General features: G+C 40.3%; 1 protein-coding gene across 1 annotated transcript in view; it reads right to left on the bottom strand.

Annotated features, from left to right (window-relative positions):
- Positions 1-659: 659 nt before the first annotated feature.
- Positions 660-21,871, bottom strand: part of ANKRD33B (ankyrin repeat domain 33B) — a 75,635-nt gene continuing 54,423 nt past the window's right edge. The window contains exons 2-4 of the mRNA XM_067569345.1: positions 20,278-20,407; positions 7,340-7,480; positions 660-1,510 (exon numbers count right to left, since the gene is read on the bottom strand). Of these exons, the coding sequence (XP_067425446.1) occupies positions 660-1,510; positions 7,340-7,480; positions 20,278-20,407 (1,122 nt within the window). The remainder of the gene's footprint in view (positions 1,511-7,339; positions 7,481-20,277; positions 20,408-21,871) is intronic.

The following is a 21,871-nucleotide window of genomic DNA, read 5'->3' on the forward strand; positions in this document are numbered from 1 at the left end:
TTATCTCAGTTGTTGAGACAGTGTTTATATATTTGATATGCAGCCATTTTTTATCTTCAAAGAGTAAAACCAATATCATTAAGAATCACATTCATCCCAGACAGTACAGGTGTAGTGTTTGATACCTTTGATGTCTTAAACTCTGATTTTCAGAATTAAAATGTTAATCATAAAGTGCTTACTATATTAAAAAAGATCTACATTACACATAGCCCTGGATTTGTTACCATTCATCTACTGTACCAAGATAGTGGCAGACCCTAAACTCTTTGTGGTTTTCATTATTATTACAACGCATTGCAATTCATGTGGTCCTATGGAAGGGGAAGGGAGTGTGACTAGTATCAAAAGCTGAAGCCCTTAATTTTATCCTGTAGAAAATGAACACAAAACCTGGCCCTTTCATGCATGTGTGCAGTGAAGGCTGTTTCTCAGCTGTTAATCTTGGACTGGAACAAAAATCACCACCTCAATGCCAGTGGGCAAACAGTTTTTTTTACACTTCAACCCCAAGATTTCCTCACACTCCACCAGACAAAGTCAGTGATAGCCCGTGTGCTATTTCAGTGCCCAAAGGCCATTATTCCATTTGGTAGCCCCTGCTTTGATGTGCGTCGTCTGTTAACATTGGAACTTCTGACATCATCTCCACCATTGAATCAAGTCCTGTTGTCCTGGGGAAGCCCCTGCCTCAGTTTCTGAGCCTCTCCTGCTTTCCTCTTCTCTTGTTCCTCTGCCTTCTTCCGCTCTTCCTTCAGCTCTTTGTATCTCCATTTGGGAATCTGCAGATAAGTGCCATCTTTGGCACTGCTCTTCCTCCTCACTTTCTCTGGTTGGTAGGTGGGTGGAGGAGCCTTGTTGATACGGACTTTGGGGATGACAAATCCTGGTCTCACACTGCTCCTTCTCAATAGGTGCAGTGGCAGGAGGCTTGCTTTCCTTGTGACCACAGTGTTCATGTGAGCTACCGTGAGGTTGAGGGGCTGCAGACTAGCCCGCCGATCCTTCTTTTTGGGGATCAACATGACTCTGGAGTTCTGAAATAATTTCTCATAACTGCTAACATGGTCTCTGTCCTGAGATCGGATTTCCTGGGCTCTCTGCTTCCTAAGGATTTCCTGCACAGCCAGTCTGCGTTTCCCAATGCAGGGTGGACTCCCTGGGCACACAGTCCTGCAGGATATGGCAATAAAGGGGCTGCTTAAACTTGTAGTCATCCTAACCATGTGGTCAAGGACCCCATCTTCTTCCGGGCCACTGGAAACCCTGAATGACATTGCTGACCTCACACCCTCACAGATCCTCTGCAAACAGCTTTTTGGCTCTGCGGCCTTGGCAAGATGTTCCTTCATCTTTGGCCATTCTAACTTATACTGGCCACAAAACTGCTCAGGGCATGGCCTGTCCATCAGCCTCTGCATGAGGAAGGCTGCTTCTGATCTTCCTGTGTAACAAGCCCATTCCCGAGGAGTCATTCCACGGTTTGGGTCAGTCGTGTGAACATCTGCCCCTTAAAGAAGAGAAAGGACAACATTTGCATTGATAGGTTACATGGTGCACACCTCAACTCCTACTGCCATAATCAAAACAGAGTTCCTGTAGAGAAAAATAGTATGTGATTATGTAACTGAAGACTGTATCATAATGCACAAACAAAAGGAGTAGAATTAATTCTGGCATTTCCTGACTTCTGAGTGCTTGACTTTGCAACCTTAATGGTTTTAATATAGTTTTCTTGTGTATAATTTCCTATTTTTTTTAAACCAGCACACTGAAAATAAAAAACAAAACAAACCACCACACAACCCAAATTCCATCATGTGGAACTGTACTGACTCCTCACATGGGTCACAAATAGGGTTGAAGCCTTTAGGCCCACAGCAAAGACCTCTGCTACTTGAGCTAATGGAGTAACTGGTAGCAAAAGCAAACTACTATCCTCTATGTGGACCAGTCACTACCAAGTAATGAGACATACACTTTGTGACACTTTGTCACAGCTACTTACTAGTGAACCGAGGACTGTTGAGACTCAGGGATCCTGAGTTCAACTCCAGCTTCTGGAAAGGAGTGTGTTCTAATCTAATAGTGTCCTTCTCTATCAATCCAGTCCTAGCTTCTGTCTGTGTCTCCCCACTCTGCTCCTATTACCACTGTGATGCTGTATGAGTGAATATGGTCATTGATATTGACACAAATCTTATACAAAGTATGTCATGTAACATATCAGTGGAAAAGTTATGATTTGCTAAGTATGATTATCCTGTTTATATGCATGTATCATCTTTGATTTGAAGTTATGAATATTGGCTATTTAGTGGCATTGAATACGTGTTGGATTCCTGGATAACACCCACCAGATAAGATTTACATCAAGGCTAGACTGCTATGTATTGATGAACCATTAAGGAAACTTCACTCTAACAATGGGCCAGAGAAGAAAACTCTTTCCACCCAGATAACTCTTCCTGTGGACAGCTCAGCAAGTATATGGGCAATGGCTGCCGCTGGGAGTCATCAAGTCATGTAAGGACATATGATATGACCCTGGACTCCATCTTGGGCCAGTAAACAAACAGAGGCTGTAAGCTGTGTTTGAGACAGTAAAGTTCCAGGCATATGGTAGAGGCTATAAAAGATCCCTGAGATATCTCCATTTTGCCTCTTTCCTGCCCTGATTCTCTGGACTGTGGATTTACAACTAAAAAGAGCATTTTGAGAGACCTTACAAGCCTGCAGTTTATTCCATCACTGTACAACCCTGATATAAGGATTTTGCAATTATTCATATGTAGATATGATCTATTAACCATTAACAACTCTCTTATTCTTTCTTTTGTTATTAAACTGTTAGTTTTTAGTTACTAAAGTATTGGCATCAGTGTGATTACTGGGTAAGATCTGAGTTATAGATTAACCTGGCTAAGTGGCTGATCTCTTGGGATTAGAAGAACCCTATGTTTGATTAAATTGGTTTTCAGTGACCACTCATCATAGACTCCAGTGTCTAGGTGGTGAGACAAGGGCTGGAATGCCTAATGAGACTGCATCTTTGACTTCCTGTTAACCAGTGTGGTGAGACAAAAGTTTACCTTTGTTACTGGTGTGGTATAATCTAATGATAGAATAACCACTAATTTAGGGTAAGGCTGCCCTATTTCCCAGCAGTTTGTCATGAATTTGGCATCCCCTGCTGTGACCCGCAGAGGTACAGTGAAAACCCCCTGTGCCTTTATCCTCCATACTCCTATCCTGCTTTCCCTAATGGCTCTTGCACTCCTCTTTCATGTCTCTGTATTCAAGTCAGATTGCTTCCTCCTCCTTCTCCATGGGGTCAGGTAGTCAGAGTACTGAGAGAACAGGAGAGAGAGTCTTTCTGCTCTCAGTTCCAGGACCCATGCCTCTGTGGCCCCGTCAGGAGAAGTAATTGCTGGGAAAGTTCTGCTCAGCCTCAGCCATGCTAGGATGGAGCATGCTCGGACAGGTAGCAAACAGAGGTAGATCTGTGAGGCAGCGGCATGAAGGTAATAGTTTGCAGAGAAGATCACCAGAGACAGGGTCCAGTGGAAGAAGAGATGGGGGCCAAAATGGAACTCCGTGGGACCCGACTGAAAGACAGGGAGGGAAGGAAGAGGAGGACCCACCAAATGAGACACTGCAGGAGCAGTCAGAGAAGTAGGAGCAGAAGCAGGATAAGGACAGTATTGTGAAAGCAAACAGAGGACAGGATTCAGGAAGAATCCGGCTAACAGTATCAAAAGCTGTAAAGAGGTCAATGAAAATAATGACAGAGGAGAGACTGTGATGTTTGGCCCTGGTCTACTCTTCACCACCCCATCAGCCTGACTGTCTCTGAACCCCATTCCTCTTCCCCTACACCAACCTCCTCTTCCTTCGCCTTTCCCCCTCTCAGCCTGTCCCCTTCTCCTGAATATCCTTGACCTTTCCTCAAGCCCACTTCTGCCTGCACTCCTTCCCCTCCCCAACTTTCATAGGTCTCCCTGGGAATATGGGAAACTGCATAGGAGTTGTTTGTTTATTGTGTACATATGACATACATTTTAATAGTAAGCTGAGGGTGGGAATGATTTATTACATAGGACAGCGCCCCCAACCATGTGCAGTGGGACCTGAATGTGCTTAAACTGGCCCTGGGTTTTCAGATCCAGTTTGCTGATGGCCATGCCCCATGCCCGCCCCTCCCTACCCCAAAATGCCATGTACACAAAAAACCAGAACAGCAGCATTTCCATGGCAGATGATCCAGCCAGACCTGATGTGAGGGGAGGAAGCTATTCTGATATACGGTTAAACAGATTAACCAATTTGTGAGGCCATCTCCACTTGGATTTGTTTGCAAACAGACAACGCAAAGCCAGGTGTTTGTCTCCAGATATATTCCAGATGTCAAATTATGGAAGAGCTGTGCTCTAGCTCTAAACCATGGTCAAATACATTGTGTTTCTTCTTATTCTGGTACATTTTTCCCAACTGATCAGAGACCATTTAAGAGGGACCACTGAGCTCACTATTCTTGCTGCCTCTTCTATCGTTTCAGGCTCTATCAGTACAAATTGACACATTCCCAGCTCTTTCGGGAACTATATCTCAAGAAAGAAATCTACCAAAACCAGAGATCCAAATCTTTTAGCAACCCACGCTACACTGACTTCATGTCTCATCTTACGAAATCGCATGTGACACAAGATTTTCTTAAGACAGTACTGACTTACTTTGCAAATCCAGAAACATTCCTAAACAAATTCCTCATTCAACAGAATTTCTAAGGACTTTACCAATTGGGTCAGACATGAATATTCAAGCCCTTTTTCAAAGGTTAGGGCAGTCTTATTGAAAGATTTAAGGATGGTCTAACAAGTCTTCTTTTAGAAAATAGGTGCATTGCCCTTAGTCCTCATTTTCATTAGATTAAATCACGTCCCAAATCCTGTTTTTCAAGCAACTAATTTGAGTAGATGTGTCACTTTGGGATATTAATATTCTATTCAATTAATGAGGTTTCATGTCTCATGAGATTGTTATCTGCAAAACTGACATCACTGCTGCTGTGTTTGTGCGGGGCCACCAAAGCATCAGAGTTCTAATTAATCAGAATTTCAGACCCGTGAATAGAAAATGCCTAGTGTACTATGAATGTTTTTTATTAAAATCCAGATGTAAGTCTTCTTCTCAATGTATGTAAGTCTATACGAAGTCGGGTCTAAAGTTCTGATTAAATAGTCATCTCTTTTAAAAGATAACAGCCCCATTAAATAAAGCAGCATCAGGACTTTAATTAAATGGAATCTTCAAGGAAAACTACACCCATTTTGCTAAGTTTAGCAATAACAGAGTGCTAGAGTAAGTGGCAACTCTAGCCAGGCCAACTCTGAAGCTCTGAGTCGGGCAGCACTTTCACTGATGTCAAGGTTTGGCCCCGGGACATGCACTATGAAATGTATTATTTGAGGTCCAGATTCTGCTCTCAGTTATACCAGTTTAAATTCACAGCAACTCCAATGATTTCACTGGAGTGGCTTTGGTGTAAAGGGGAGCACTATCTTGCCCTCTTTTTAATCACAATTGGCATTTCTGCACTATCTTCTGCTGGAGGCGGTTATCTTGCTCAGAAATGATATCACGTGACCTTGGCAGTGTGGCAGCTCAATGGAAGCAACTTCAGACCAGGAATTAACCTGCTTTAATATTAATTTTACATTCCAAAAAGTATATTCTTTTTTTTATACGATTAAACATATGGCCAAGATTTTCCAAAGTGACTAGTGACTGTAGGTGCCTCAATATTTTGATTCCCTACCTGAACACTCTGACCTTCAGAGAGAACAGCCTCTCTGAAAATTAAGCCCCAATCACTCATCACTTTAAGAAAGAGCAGGGTCCAGGGCACATGGAATGATTACCTGATGCCCAGTTGTACTTAAGGGAAAGCACCCGGGCCTTATAAAGAGGGAGACAGTTGCAAGTATGGGTTGGCAGATTCCTACAGGTACAGCATGGTGTAAGGCTCCTGCAGGGCCCTGACTCAGCAGAAGAAGACATCAGCAGGGTTTACAATGCACTACATCTGTGCACAGCTGAAATTGCCAGTCTAAAAACCTCACAGTGCTGGAATTAATGTTGTAAATACATCTCAGTAATTTAAGTGTGTGTGTATGGGGTCAGAAGAAGATCTTAAAGCTTCCTTGCTTTTAAATGTTTGAAAACGTACATTTCCCTTTTTCCTTATATTTTCCTTTGTCATGACTTGATGTAGTGTAATAGGATCATCAAGTAATGTGCTTCCTCTTTCTCTGAAATACACGTTATAGAGTCCTATCCTTTACAAAAGAACATGACAAACATTCTATAAATTGTGCTAAATGGCACAAGGCCATATGTACTCAGACACACAAATGATGCAGGATTTTTTTTATTTGGTTTTTAAAATGATCTGCTGTATAATGATTACTCACAGAGCAATACTGCCAACTAAGGGTATGTCTACACAGCAAGGAAAAACCCATGACTGGCTCATGCCAGCTGACTCAGGCTCAGGTTATGAGGCTTTTTCATTGATGTGAAAACTTGGAGGCTTAGGCTGGACACAGTTTGTCGTGTCTTATTATTTAACATTAAGTGGCTTTATAATTGTGGACACAAACATAGTTATTAGATCACATTTGAATATTGTATCATATTGATAGTATTTGAACTGTATGAAATGTTGATAATGAAACTCAATATCACATCAAAACTACTGGGTTTTCTTATAAAATCATGCCAGGTTTTTCAAATATTTCAGTGGACCTAAGCCCAATTTTGTAACAATATAGCTGACCCCATATTTTACAAAGATTAAAAAGAAAAAATGACAGTACTCTACTCTTTTAATATTGCAAGAGTAGGTAGCCTGTTAATTAAAGCATAGCAGTAGGAGATCTGTGTTTTGTTCCTTAGTTTGACTCAAACTTGCTGTGTGACCTTGAATAAGTCATTTAACCTTCTATGCCCTGGTTTCCCCATCTGAAAAATGTGGATAATAATACTACTTCTCACGGAATATGCAAGTCTAAATCAATGAATGCTTGTAATTTCCTTTGAGATGCTCAGATGGAAATTCAATAACAGTATTAAGTACTATTGGACAATAATAACAATAATGATGATAATTGCATCACTTCTCTATTTACAAGACCTTCAGAAATTATTGTTTTCATTTGAATCAATGGCTCCACCATGCCTCTCAATAAAGTAAATACTAGAAAGGCCAGCTTTTCATTGATTTACTGCTACTTTATTCACAGTAAGATGTAATGAGGAAGCAAAGAATTCCACATACCTGCCAACATTAAGGCTCTGACACATTCAGTTCGGCCTTGCATTGCAGCTTTCATCAGTGCTGTGAATCCAAATATGTTCCTCTTCTCAATATCAAGACCAGGAAAATAGTTCAACAAGTAGTTTGTAATGGTTATATGCCCTGTAAAAGAATAAAACGGGAGAGGAGAGTTATTGCTATTGAAAAATATTAGAGTGAAGAATCACTATGAGAGTTAGACTGCTTGAAACTTTTAATAGGCCACTAGCAGCTAGCAAATATGCAAGCCACAGCGACTTAATACTTATGCCCTTGTCTCATATCCTTTTTCACGTGCTGTAGTCATTAGCACTTACTCTTAAATCTGATTGGAGCACAGGAATAAGAGCCTGGAATTCCTGGGTTCTAATCTCAGCTCTGAGATTGACCCTAAGTATGGTTTTCCCCTCTATTTAAAAAAAAAAAAAATGATGTAGATAATACTGCTACTTACCTGCCTCAGGTTGTTGTGGGGAATAGCTAAGGACCAGACTGTGACATGTCATAGTAAGATGCCCCTACTTGCCTGTACCAGTTAGCCATACTTTGGGTAGTAGCACAGAGGGAAGAAGAGCATGTGTGGGGTTATTATGTGTTCTCCATTCATATTGTTGGGAGAGGTAGGGAATGGATGGAGTGAATGGAGGTGGTGGAACCATTTGTGCTGGCCAGCACAGCTGCACTGGGGATATAGGCCGTGCCACTTATGGGGCTGGAGCAGGGGAAACCAGAACATAGAATGTGACTCTCTGCACCAGGGTCTGCTACTAGGGCAGTGCAAACACGTTGCGCCATACACAGGGCTTGTAGCAAAACCAAACTGACCCCTAAAATCCTTTGAAAATGGAAGGGGTGATGCAAATGTGAAGGTATTCATTGTACATACATATTTTCAAATACTGCTCTGGAGACAGCTGGATCCTTTTCTCTAAAATCGTAGAGTCTGATTCATTTCTGGTTACATTAGGCAGTCAGAGCTGAAAAGTCTCAGCAGAACTTTGGAGGGCTCGATAGTAGACAAAGGGATTATTTGTGGGGTTTTTTCACCATTTCCCCCCCTGTCACTGGGCCACTCACTAGCAGTAGGCCACTGGGGCTACTTTACTGGCTTCACAGTAAAATCAACGTGACTGATGTTCTGCTGTCAAGTTTTACTCTCCAAGAAAGGTCATTGCTGCCTTTCATTTACTTTGGTTTGTGTGACAGTATCACTGGTGTCAGTAGGGATATCCAGAGCAGTGGAAGACTATCATTGGCTAAAATAATACGTGTCACAGAGCTAACAGTCTGAAAACCAAATTAAAGCATCAAGCCCTTATAACTGAACTAACAGAAGACAACAAATATCTAGTGCCATTTTGACTCATTCAAAACAGTTTTCCTTTCACTTGTCGTTTATTTTATGATGGTTTGATGGTTTGTATAATAATGCAATCTGTCAGGCAGCTGCAACAATCACAACATAACTACTGTGAGCTGTAAAAAATGTTCTGTCACCTCACTCTGCAGTCCAGTTGGATATTCTGTGATGCATGACAGTGAAGTTAATCCAGAAATGTTACTGAAGCAGATTGTAATTCATACAGGGCAATTTAAAAAAAAAATCTGCAGCACATGTGGTGCAGTTTTCATCAGCAGTTGTTTGCACCAACACAATCCTACACTTCTTCTGGAAGGCAGGAAAAACGAAGGTTTTTAATATATTTGTAGTTGTGTTAAAGATGTTTTCAGTTTCACCCTTCCTCCTTTGAAGTTTGCCAAATGCCACCAACCCTTTCTGTAACCAGAAACTTCCTAAATTCAAGCAATTTCCTACACAATCTAAAACTGGAGTTTAAATTGTGCAAAAAGCAAAGAAATTGAAGACCAAATGCAGAATTGCTCTTCACCTTGTGTCATCACTTAGTCCAATACAAAGTGAGTGCAAACTAGGTATAAAACAATTCCAAATCAGAATGGCAATTATTTACACTCATTTTCATCTGGTGTAAATGATCACATAAGGTGCAGGGCTATGATGAATTGAGCTCATAACATAACCAAATGCCCCAATCCTGCTCATGTTGCATTCAATAGCAAAGTTCTCATTAACTTCAATGGGAGCAGGATCAAGCCACAAATAAGGATAATGAAGACAATTAACACTGATGGTGTTTCTGCGTCCAAAAGGTTTGCCGGACTGGCCCAAGAATGCTCAGTTCCTCTTGATGTTTAAATATCCCTCTGCATAGCCTGAAGGCCTCAAGATAGCAGAAACACTGTTTTTCAACCACAGAGATCTAGAGAACATCAGAATAGTGAGGACTATAAAACAGTATTATATACATATAAATTTAGTTTGAAAAAAGACTCTAATTACTGTTAAAGATGCTCTTCTTTATGTTACCAAAAATATAAATACAATATAGGCTATTTGATTCAGATAGGATGGAAATCATAGTTAAAGCTCCCCAGGGAATTGGATCTAACTTCAAATGAAGATTAAAAAAATAGCAGTAAAGTAACAAAGAAAACTAAGCAGAGCTGTGTGGAACTCAGCTGTTTAATATCACAGAGGTTCATGCAAACCTCTTCAGTTTCAATCTACAGGGGTTTATGTATCCCAAGGTTTGCTTCAAATTTCAGGTTCAAAGTAATGCAAACTCAAAGTAAAACTTAGACATAACTGCCAAATTTCACCTTATTTTGCGTTCAAACTGTCACATGATTTTGATACGAAGCCAGAAATTTGGCCCAGGTTCTCTTGAAAAGTTCACCGGTATTTCAGCGAACCTAGGTGAACTTAGAGTTTGTACCTAAACCCAAAACCAGGTGAGTGTTGTGTGATTTCAGGTTTGCTATGAAAGCTTCATGAAGCTCTAAAAACAAGTTAACATGTTATATTTAAATTGCATGCTATTGCTGACTATTAATGACAGATGTAAAGTCTGATCGATGGTGGCAGTAACCGTGGGTTACTATACCTACTGTAATTTTGTGGGAGTGGGAGGAAAGTCGCAGCACTGAGAGGGTGTGAAAGGGGATTGTGAATGAGGGAGCATGGCACTGCGAAGTTGTAGAGTGGGGGAAAAAGACTTTCCAACATCAAGGGTTTCTTGGTCTGTATGCTTGGTGTACCACCTATCAAGAATAATTTGCTCAGTATACAGTTCTTTGTCCTGTATGTCTCGTATTTAAAGATCTGGAGAGAGACTGCCATCCAGCTGAAGTGTCTGTTTTTCATTCACACCATGAATAGCTTGGAGAGAACCTGTACAATTTTTACAGTATTACTTGCTTATGGAAACTTTGTGCTGTTTAATTTCTTATACATCACATTAAATACAACTCAACTCCCTTTTTCCTAGGATGGTACTGATTCACCTTGGCCTCGCAAAGTGGTGCACAGCACAAGACTCAGTAAATAGAGAAGTGTCTATTACAGTATAAGTAATCAATCATACCATAGCTCATGCATATGCCAAGCATATTTTCTGTGAAGTTTATCAATGGCCTCAAATACATGTTCTGTGACTCACTTTATGCCTGGCATGGTTGGTCCATTAGAATGACTTTTCTATTTGGTTTAACAGTGCGTGGAACAATGGGGTCCCAATTTTCGTTGGGGCTTCCGGGCACCGCTGTTCTACAGTAATAATTAATAATAATGGAAGCAGCAGCATGCAAATTCAGTCCACTAGAGGCAAAGGCTCCTCAGCCTGTCGTTATTTAGAAAGTATTTTTTCCATCCATGTTTTACAAATGAAGGTAAATATTATTTTCATTTTACAGATGGGGGGACTGAGACAAGAAGGTGGAATGACTTTCCCCAAGACAACACTCCATTTAGGGTCTCTTGGCTTCTATTTTGGGGGCTTAAACATTGGATTATGGGTGCATCATTGATATTTCTACATATAAGCAGGCATGATGTCACACACTGACTGTCCTGAAAATGTGCATATCAAGGAAACATGGATTTGTTGAAACATGGGTTTGTGTCTGAGAATGTAGTGTCCAGTCCTGTCAGATATCTAATGACTCCTGACAGATCAGCAGAATGGAGGCTGCTCAGCACCTTCCATAACATTCTCAATAATTTGTGTGATTGGCTTTTACATCCTCATTAATGTAAAGGAATTATTCTAATTTGCAATTCTGTATTCCACAATTACTACGTAACTGTGTTACAGATTGACAGGTAGTTGGTCCATATAATACACAAGTATCCAGCGGATGTTTTGAAAGAGTGAGTAAATTAGGATTTCCGCTGGATATCAGCACCTCTGTTATCACTCATATCTGGCTAGGGTAATTGCAATCCAGCAGCAGCAATATTGTGCATCGGGACCCTGAGAAATGATGTGTGTTTTTAATAGTATTATTTTTACTTTATTTTATGGTTGCATTAACCTTTATTAAATAAAAGTTACTGTACTCTATCTTCCTTCCTTTTTTCCCTTCTATTTTTGTTTTTTATTCCTTCATTACTTTCTTTTCTTTTACTGTACGTGGTATTCTTTCCTTCTGTTTTTGCATTGTTTTTCTTTCTCAAACTATATATTTTTCCTCTTCCTCTATTTCTTTTCCCCATATTTTTTCATCCTCTCATTCTCCTTTCTCTCTTTCCACATTAATCTCTTCTTCTTCATCATTTTCACATTTCTTCCTTTCTTCCCCACTCTTTTTGTCACTCCTTTATTACCTCTTCCCCTTCAACCTCCCATCCTTTCTTCAGTGCCCCACAACACCCACCCAATCAATTTTGTTCCCACTGTTAGTCAGAATTTTTAAAATGTATATGTAAAAACCCTTTACCATCTTTCGGGCGCAACCTGTTTTCAGGCTGTGATGAATTTTATAATTCTAGAAGGCATGTGGTCTCCAAAAATAAATGCTTTGTCAGGAAGAGATGCTGAGAGACGGGTAGGCAAGTTACAGAGATATGTTTGCCATTTTTCAAACCTGTGATTTACATGCCAAACTGGGTAGTTTGTAGCTGCTTCTCAACATTACTAAGATGACAGTATAGCTCCCTCCCTATACTATTTCAAGGTTATCAATCTAGAAAAGCCCCTGAGCTGGATGTTATCTTTGCAAAGATGTACATCTTAAATTTCAAAAAGCAGATGAACATCAGTGAGCTGAATTCATTTTTCTACCAAGACGTTAGCTAATCTGAAGTTTTAAAAGCAATTCTGCTGCCAGCATTTTGACAGACCCTGATGTTCAAATCAGTGTGTCAGAATAACCATGAAATTCCACATATCAAAGAGTTTCTTTTAACCTCAATCTACAAAAATAATAGACAAGTCCTTCCTACAGTCTCACTAAACACTTCCGGTCTGCTTATCATCTATATCATGTGTTCCCAACCTTTTACTCAGTGTGACCCAGTTTAAACACTGAAAATTTTGGTGACCTCAGCAGACATGCCAGGGCATTGCAATGCTTGATATTTATATTTTTCATTTAAAATCATTGTAATGGTTTTTAAAATAAAAAGTACAACATTGAATACAAAACCTAAAATAGCTATTAAATCAATTTATCTGACATTTATTACTTTTGCTTTAAGTGTGGATTATATTTACTGTGTGGTCATACTGTTCAACAATCCTAGATTTCATGGTTGCTAAATTGGGAAAGGGGCACACTGCATAGATTCTGGGCAGTGCTGCTATGTCTAGGTATCTAGCAATGGGCTGCAGTAATGTAGGCTGTTCCCTGGTGATGTCTCAGTTTTGCCATGGGTGGCTCTGGCTCCCAGATAACCCAGACACCCGAGGATACAAAATGACTTAAAGCCACTTATCCCTTTTCCCCTGGGCCTCAAGTTTTGTCGTGCTGCACCTCTTTAGTGCCTTGCAGTAATTGTCCTCATTCGGCTCACTTAGGCCCCATCCACAACATTGTGACCACACCCCCTCCACTCTCCTGCCCCAGGCAGTCCTACACCCAGCACTGTGACACCCCCATCTCTCCTGCTGAGACACCCTCATCTCTCCTGCCCTAGGCAGCCCCAGACTGAGTACTGTGACATACCCATCTCTCCTGATTCCCGCCCCCGCACTGTGCCTCTCTCCTGCCCCAGTCCCCAGCAGTGCCTCCTCCTATTCCAGGGCTGCCGGGCACTGCTGGGTGTCGCGATGCACCCAGGACTCACTGTGGCGGAGAGGGCGCGCGGGCGGGGAGGACACAAAGTGAAAGAGGAAGAGTGAGGTGGCCTGCTCGTGATCCCCACCCCTTGCTGCCAGTGCTCCCAGCCGGGAGCTGTCAAGCATCTTTGCGACCCCATTTTTTATTGTTACAACCCCAAATGGGGTCGTTACCTTAAGGTTGGGAACCGCTGACCTATATATTTCCTTTGCTGAACGGCACACCAAAGATGTGTCTGAGACATATGAGAAATTCAATAGCGCCACCATATTTACACCCAAATACTGTTTGAATTCAGACCCTGTGAGAGCATTTCGGAGGACACACATCTCAGCCATAAAGTGGAACTGTTTTATATAACCTTACAATTAATCAAAATAGTGTGGCTTTACCATTGTGTATAGCACATGAAAGAGAATAATTTCAGATTAAAACAGAAATGATCTTGATGTAATAATTACACTTATTTTTTAAGTGTCTATTTCAGTGGCTTGAGAGTTTGTTTCAATTATTATTTTAAATGGGAATACCATGCAGTTAGGGAAAATCAATTACTAATAATAGCTTGAAATACAGTAAACTAATTAGGACCATGGGCCACAGGAGGTACTTGTGGAATCACAAAAATTCAGACAGGATGCCTTAGACTGAAACTGTGATAGAAATGCTATATTCGGACAGCATGTCTTAGAACTACAATAGAAATGCAAAATCGTTGGTCTATGTTGTAAGACATTAACTACCTTTGTAACTGCACCCAGCCATACCCTGTCAGATAAATAACAAGTGACTATATGTGACCCGGGACTCACTGGCACCAAAAGAATCGCCAGGACATGCTGGCACCGTGAGACCCCCATTGTGTGTTATAAATACCCTATGTGCGGTAAATGACCTGTTAAGTATCAGAAACTCCACTATACGATCTGTATGTAAAAAGGAATCTTAAAAACCAATATAAGCCACTTGTATTTTGTACCAAGGTGAAGTTCCAGAGATCAGCACGGGGACGTGCTGTCCGGGCTTCCCTATAGCTATAGCTTCCTGTGTGTTTGTCACAATTAAAGTTCTGCTCGATCCAACCCTAAAGGAGAAGATGCGTGATCTTTTCCACGACATACTACTACTGCTTCATGGCATATTTCAGGCAGGGAGATTTACAGAGCAACCACTTGGAGTTTGGCTCACAACTTCCCTAAGCACAATTCATTAAACCTGGCCTTCTGTTTAGAAGCTAGATTTGGGCAGCTAGTTTAGCAATAATTCTGTAGTTACAGAACTCCTCGGCCTACCATTCATCTCTGGTGGTACTGCTCACTAATGTCCCACAAGGGGCAATGCACAGAGAATAAGAAAGGTCAGTTACTTACTGGTAGCTGTTGTTCTCTGAAAGTCGCCTCTTTGCATTCACATTTCCTTGTCACCTTCCCCTCTTTCTCAGAGTTTTTATCACAGTTTAGGATCGGGAGAAAGGACTGAGGCGGTAGAGGGGATGCACTTATGAAGATTCAAACATCAAAGTCACTGTGCTTATGAGACCCAAGGGACATGCTGTTTGTAAAGTTATTTAAGCTCAAACCAGGGACCACCAAACCCCAAAATTAGCCCTCCATAAAGGGGACACTCAGAGAACACCAGTCACCAATAAGTAAAATTTTCTTTTTTGGATGTAATATAGGAGTCTATGAAACCCCAATTAAATTAGCATTTATCGGGTGACTAGATGCCTCAGGGCACTGCTAGTGCACTACTAAGTCTTTCACCTCTGGGTTGTTGGTTTGAATCTAGCAAAGCTCAGTACAGATTAAAATGTATTCCTATCTAATGGATGTTTGGTGGCCTTTCCAGGAGAAGATCTCAGTTTCAGTTCCCACATCACAAACTCACCAGCACACTTTGCACCAAGTAGCAGATTCAGCAGAGGAGCCAAGAACTTTATGAGCTATGAAAACTCAATTGTCCCATTACCCCAGATAAGAGTAGAGCAATGCTGGCAGGGCAGTGTATATGGTATAGACAGAGAGCTTCGTTTGTCAAGGTGATGCCTTTCACAAACACTAAAGGCACATGATTTTTTTAAAGAATATAATTTATGCAAACTGTTTACAAATAAACTCCTTAAATAATTCACAAAACCTCACACATGGAGCTGACCTTGGCAGCTATGTATCACCACCATAACCAGGAGCGGGCAGGCAGCACTGGTTCTGCCGGGCCAGTTGAGGAAGGGCCAACCTGAAAGCATCAACAGCTTAGAAAGCAAAGAGAGAGAGTGATCTTGGGGAATGGGCTCTTCACAGCAATGGGGAGTGACAAATGTTCCATTTCTCAATGTGGTCACCTTGTATGTATGTGTGTGTGCACGTGTGTATATATATATATATATATATATATATATATATATACACACACACCATAGTCAAGAGATATATCTTTAGGACTTTAGTAGTAAATTACAGTTCATGACAAATAACTGGACAATTAGGTTCAGTTTGACAAATTTATTGACTTTAATAGTGGGCCAATCTACCCAAACGGCGTAGAAAGCTAATGAGAGGAATTGTGGGGGTGGGGCACGAAACCAATCAAAAGCTGCAAGAAAGTAGAAACTGCAGATAATGGGAGGAAAAGGGAAGTCACTAAAATCTGGTCTACACTACAGAGTTAGATTGACGCAAGGCAGCTTACATTGACACAACTATGGAAGTGTTTACACTTAAATTTTGGTCCCACTTACATAACTGCCCCGTTATGCCGATTTAATAACTCCACCTCCACGAATAGCATAGAGTCCAGGTCAACATAGTAGGTTGAGGCAGTGACAGTGTAGACACTGCATTGCTTCAGGTGACTGTTACTGGCTTTCAGGAGCCATCCTACAATGCCCCACACTAACAGTACAGTTGAGACAAGTGCCCCTGGTGAGGATGTGCACCGCTGACACAAGAAGCAAAGTGTAGACATGCACAAGCAATGTAAGTACTGCAGTGGTTGTATGCTGATGTAAGTTAGGTCAACTTAATTTTGTAGTGTAGGCATGGCCTGACCAAATAAGAAAAACAGAAGACATGAGACAGGGTCATTCTACAGTTTTAAAATATTGTATTAGAAAAGGTTATTTACAATATACTTGAAAAATTAAAGAAAAACCACATAAAATCTCTGGTTTCAGCCTTCTATAGTATATTGCTGTCAGCTACCACTTAGAATTAAGAAGCAACTATCTTCCATTCTAACTCCAATTGCGATGTTAACCACATGATAATCTGTATTAAACACAACATTCTTGTAAGAATGTATTAAATAACAGGTATCAACACTGTGGCTCAGGATTACAAAGGGGAAAATAAGTAAAAACAAGTATTAAAGAGCTTGCCTAAGCTTCTGCCGACTAAAGTCAGCCTCATTTGCTTTTGGGATCAATATCAAATACTGATAGACAGTGCCAAGTCAATGTTTGTCAAGTCAATCTCAGCACTGTAGATTAATTCTGAGCTCATTATAATTAAGTAGAAACGTCAGAAAAGAGCCAGCCTTAACTCTAAACCTTTTATGGGCCGAATATACATCAGAAGCAGATAAAAGAAAAGCAGGTTACAGAACTTCTGAGACCTCCTGATTCTATTTAGAAAGCTACAGATTGCTATAAATAAGACAATTCTGAAAAGACAAACATTTTTATAAGGAATTACTATCTCCTAAGAATTTCTTAAGTAAAATATAAATCATCGTTTCCTTTTTCAGAATCATACAAAAAAAGTTGCCAGGTAAAGCCAAAGATTTTCTAGCAGCAAAGGTGATATTGTTTTTTATTGATAAATAATGTCTATGCATGTCCAGTTAGCTGCCAAACAAATTTTGTGGTAATTAGGGTATAAAAAATGATCACTAAACTATATAATTTTATTTTTTTAAACTACAGTGCTAGATGCTTTTAAAAGGGACTTGACTACCACAGCTGGTCCACTTGTCTGATGCTGTCCATTACATGTAAAACTAAATGTACACCGACCTATTTGATGCTAATTATTACATTCCTTCAGTTCATCCGATCTCAGATTTCGAACTCCTCAACACTAGGTATAAATCCTCTTAACTAACATCTGTCAGAATTAATTATCTCAAGGTCTATCATTTCCAAGTTGCAGAACCACCTACTCCATGCCAGTCAGCGACACTAAGGCTTAGATCGACAAAAGGACTTAGGTGTTGTGACGCTAAGCTTTGAGGTGCCTAACTTTTATGCATATGGAAAAATCACAGGGACAGCACTGCAATCCACTAAGCTTAAATTTGTAACTCTGCTAGACACCAAAGATCATGTTTTAATAAAGACACCGGATTTGTTTAGATGAGCAGAGCTGCAGAGCCTGGTGTGACTGCAAAGCTGTTTTGGGCTCCACACCACAGAAAAAAAATAAAGACTGTATTTGGCCAATAGATACAGATCCTAATCATTTTTGCCACCTCTCTTTTGCGAGTCATTTCAGCATTTTGTAATCAGTTACAGTACATGACTACAGCAGTCTTTAAAACTAAGGCATAGTATTTTAGCTTTTAACAATGATCAACAGTTAGATGATTCTGAGTGTACTCATGCTAGAAATAAACACACATTTGTCTTTGGGTGGGATAAAATATGCAGACTGATTCTTTATTCTCCTCCCACTCCATTGTAAATAAGGCGTAACTCTACTGAAGTCAATGTAGTAACCCTGTTGTGTAATACCAATGTTAGTGAATGTTGAATCAAGCTCATAATATCTGATTAGATTCCTTGTCCTTAACAGAGAATGACTGAATAATGTATTTGCGGCTAAAATACTTCTGGCTATCATATGGCTCCTTAATTTTCTTTCCAATATTCAGCAATGACCACAGGGCATCAAGATATGTGCAAAGTGTGTGAAAGAAAGCTACAGTTATGAACACACTGCAGCTATATAATATATCATATTAACATTAAGACTGGTTGTTTGTCATGGGAAAAAAAGGCAAATACAAAAGGAAACAAGCAAACAAACAAACAAAAGACACCGGTCACATTTTTTAGCAAAATTTTCTTTATTTTGAAGTTAAAATAATTAAAACCATCTGTTAATAATTAATGGCTTAGACCCATTCATAAGCCCAGGTTACTCTCCCATACTCCACTACAAAAGATATTGTTTGAATGTGTTATCAATATATATATATAGCTGGAAGGGCATAACAAGTGGGGTCCCACAGGTATCAGTTCTGGGTCCAGTTCTGCTCAATATCTTCATCAATGATTTAGATAATGGCATAGTGAGTACACTTAGAAAGTTTGCAGATGATACCAAGCTGGAAGGGGTTGCAAGTGTTTTGGAGAATAGGATTAAAATTCAAAATGATCTGGACAAACTGGAGAAATGGTCTGAAGTAAATAGAGTGACCAGACAGCAAGTGTGAAAAATTGGGACAGAGAATGTGGGGTAATAGGCGCCTGTATAAGACAAACCCCTGAATATTGAGACTGTCCCTATGAACTCGGGACATCTGGTCACCCTAGAAGTAAATGGGATGAAATTTAATAAGCACAAATGCAAAGTATTCCACTGAGGAAGGAACAACCAGTTGCACACATTCAAAATGGGAAATGATTGCCTAGGAGGAGTACTGCAGAAAGGGATCTGGGGGACATAGTGGATCACAAGCTAAATATGAGCCAACAGTGTCACACTGTTGCAAAAAAAGCAAACATCATTCTGGGATGTATTAGCAGAAGTGCTGTAAGTCAGACACAAGAAGTGAGGCTGATAGGCCTCAACTGAACTCCTGTGTCCTGTTCTGGGTGACACATTACAGGAAAGACGTGGACAAACTGGAGAAAGTCCAGAGGAGAGCAACAAAAATGATTAAAGGTCTAGAAAACATGACCTAAGAAGGAAGATTGAAAAAAAAGTGAGTGAGGCCGGGTCTACACTGCCAGCGAAATTCGACAGCAGTCGATGGGAGTTACGCAAGCTACTCTGTGTAGCTTGCATAACTCCCATCGACTTCGTAACTTCCCTTTAGTGCACTGTCTCCACAGCGCTGCACAGATGGGAAATGCCTATCCATCATCGCAGTGCTACATTTTTGGGGGAGGTAGTTTTATTAAATTGACTTCCGGATAGATTGAGGGGATCTTCACTTCCGCTCAGTCGATCTGGATAAATCGATCTGATGGTGCGAATTTGCCGCTTTCAGTGTAGACATACCCTTTGTTTAGTCTGGAGACGAGAAGACTGAAGGGGGATATGATAACAGTTTTCAAGTACATAAAAGGTTGTTACAAGGAGGTGGGAGGTAAATTGATCTTGTTAGCCTCTGAGGATAGGACAAGAGGCAATGGACTTAAATTGCAGCAAGGGCGGTTTAGGTTGGACATTAGGAAAAACTTCCTAAGTGTCAGGGTAGTGAAGCACTGGAATAAATTGCTTAGGGAAGTTGTGGAATCTCCTTCATTGGAGATTTTTGAGAGTAGGTTGGACAGACACCTGTCAGGAATGGTTTAGCTAATGCTTGGTCCTGCTTTGAGTGCAGGGGACAGGAATAGAAGACCTCTCAAGGTCCCTTTCAGTCCTATGATTCTATATTGAACTTGTAAAAGATTCATGAGAGACTTGCTTGAAAGTAGACTAGCTGGGTTTATAAAGTCCATGAGTTGTGGTGGAAAAAACCCTAGGAGTCACAGATTTTGTCCCAGAAGTGGTGGCCATGACAAACATACTGCCGTAAACCAGATACATAAAGGTGAAACAGAAAGAGAACCTTACCTGCCTGCGCAGCTGTAATTAGAGCCGTGTTCCCTTCATTGTCCTGCCAGTTTACATCAACATGAGGGCACTGTGCTAAGGCTATTACAATATCCACAAAACCTTGGTAACAGGCAACAATAAGGCCAGTCTATAAATGAAAAATAAGGAGGTGGTTAAGGGTGAGCAAACTTATCAATAGTATGTTGATGAAGCATATCATTTTACTTATTTTTTTTACATGGGAGAAGTCAGATGACATCTGAGTGTTAAGTAGCGATGGGCTCAACTTGCAAAATTTAAATCTGAATTTCCACAAAGTTGGGATAGTTGGGTGAGGGCTTAGACTGGACCTGGATCTTCCACAAACCTGGGATGGGGGGGTGTTTGGATCTGGGGCTTTCATTTGGGCTAATTTTCTTAGGGCCAGATTTTGCCCTGCTGCTTCATGGACAGCAGTCCCTGTGCTTCCTGTGCTAAAGGGACTGCTCCCTGCATGTGCCCCTGGGTGTATGACACCTCAGAAGGGCAGGAGGTGGGGTAGGTCATGACTGTGTCCCCAAGAACCAGCAGGAAATGGGGGGTAAAAGCAGATATCTGGAGACCTCCACATTACTGTAAATGCAGGGCTGTGCCTGACATGAACGATTGACCCTTTAATTAGGCTTCCTGTTTATATTTGTAAATTACTTCCTTTAAAAAACCTCAACAGTTTATAATATATTTTGAAAAATATTAAGTGAGCTCTAACAATTTTAAATATTATGGAAAATTATAACTCATAGAGCCCCACTAACTACCATTTATCAATTAGTGCAGCTAGTAATTTGTTGTAGTTCAGCAAGTGACCATGCTTTTCCATATTCAGAAACGAGTTTTGACAAAATATTTTAATTCAGAAATTCTACTTCTCACAATAGATTGGGGCTCACAGACAAATGAAACCATGTGGCTCTAACATGGTAAGAGTCTATTATAAATTAATGTGGGATTATGAAGTATAAGAGTATTCACAAGCCAATTTACAACTCATAAAGCTGGTTTTGGAAGCACAAAAAAGGATTATATTAAAATACAGACTAGTATGCTACTAGAACACTAATGCTCTGACTTAAATCTGGGATACTCAGATTTAAGACACCCATGGCATACTGAATTCTGTACCTTATATGTATATTGTATGGTGGGACACAAGACCTTTCCTTACATGATCACATAGCAATAATACTGTACTACTGGGCAAATAATTATTTTACGAATGTGGCTTGATATGCAGCACTAGAAATATTTTGTATATGAATTATTATAAACTATCTGATGATATTATATATCAAGATGAACAAAACAAGTTCCCAGACCACTGGGTGATTTTGCATTTAGTTCTCTGAAAAGCAAATATCTGTCCTCTGGGTAGTTTTATTTTAAGTTCATAGTATCTGTGATCAATTTTAAATATTTCAGCTATCATCTCGCAAAGATACATTCTTAATACTGTAAATAAATCAGCTTTTTATTTAAAAAAACCAAAACTTTTATGTTCTTGATAACAACTAAAAGCTCAGTAAAATCTCCAGGAGGAAGAGAAGCCAGGAAATGTATCTGACCACCCAATTTC

Source organism: Emydura macquarii, unplaced genomic scaffold (assembly GCF_026122565.2).
Source record: "Emydura macquarii macquarii isolate MOO-44397 ecotype Brisbane River unplaced genomic scaffold, CSIRO-AGI_Emac_v2 contig_320, whole genome shotgun sequence".
Classification (NCBI taxonomy): domain Eukaryota; kingdom Metazoa; phylum Chordata; order Testudines; family Chelidae; genus Emydura; species Emydura macquarii.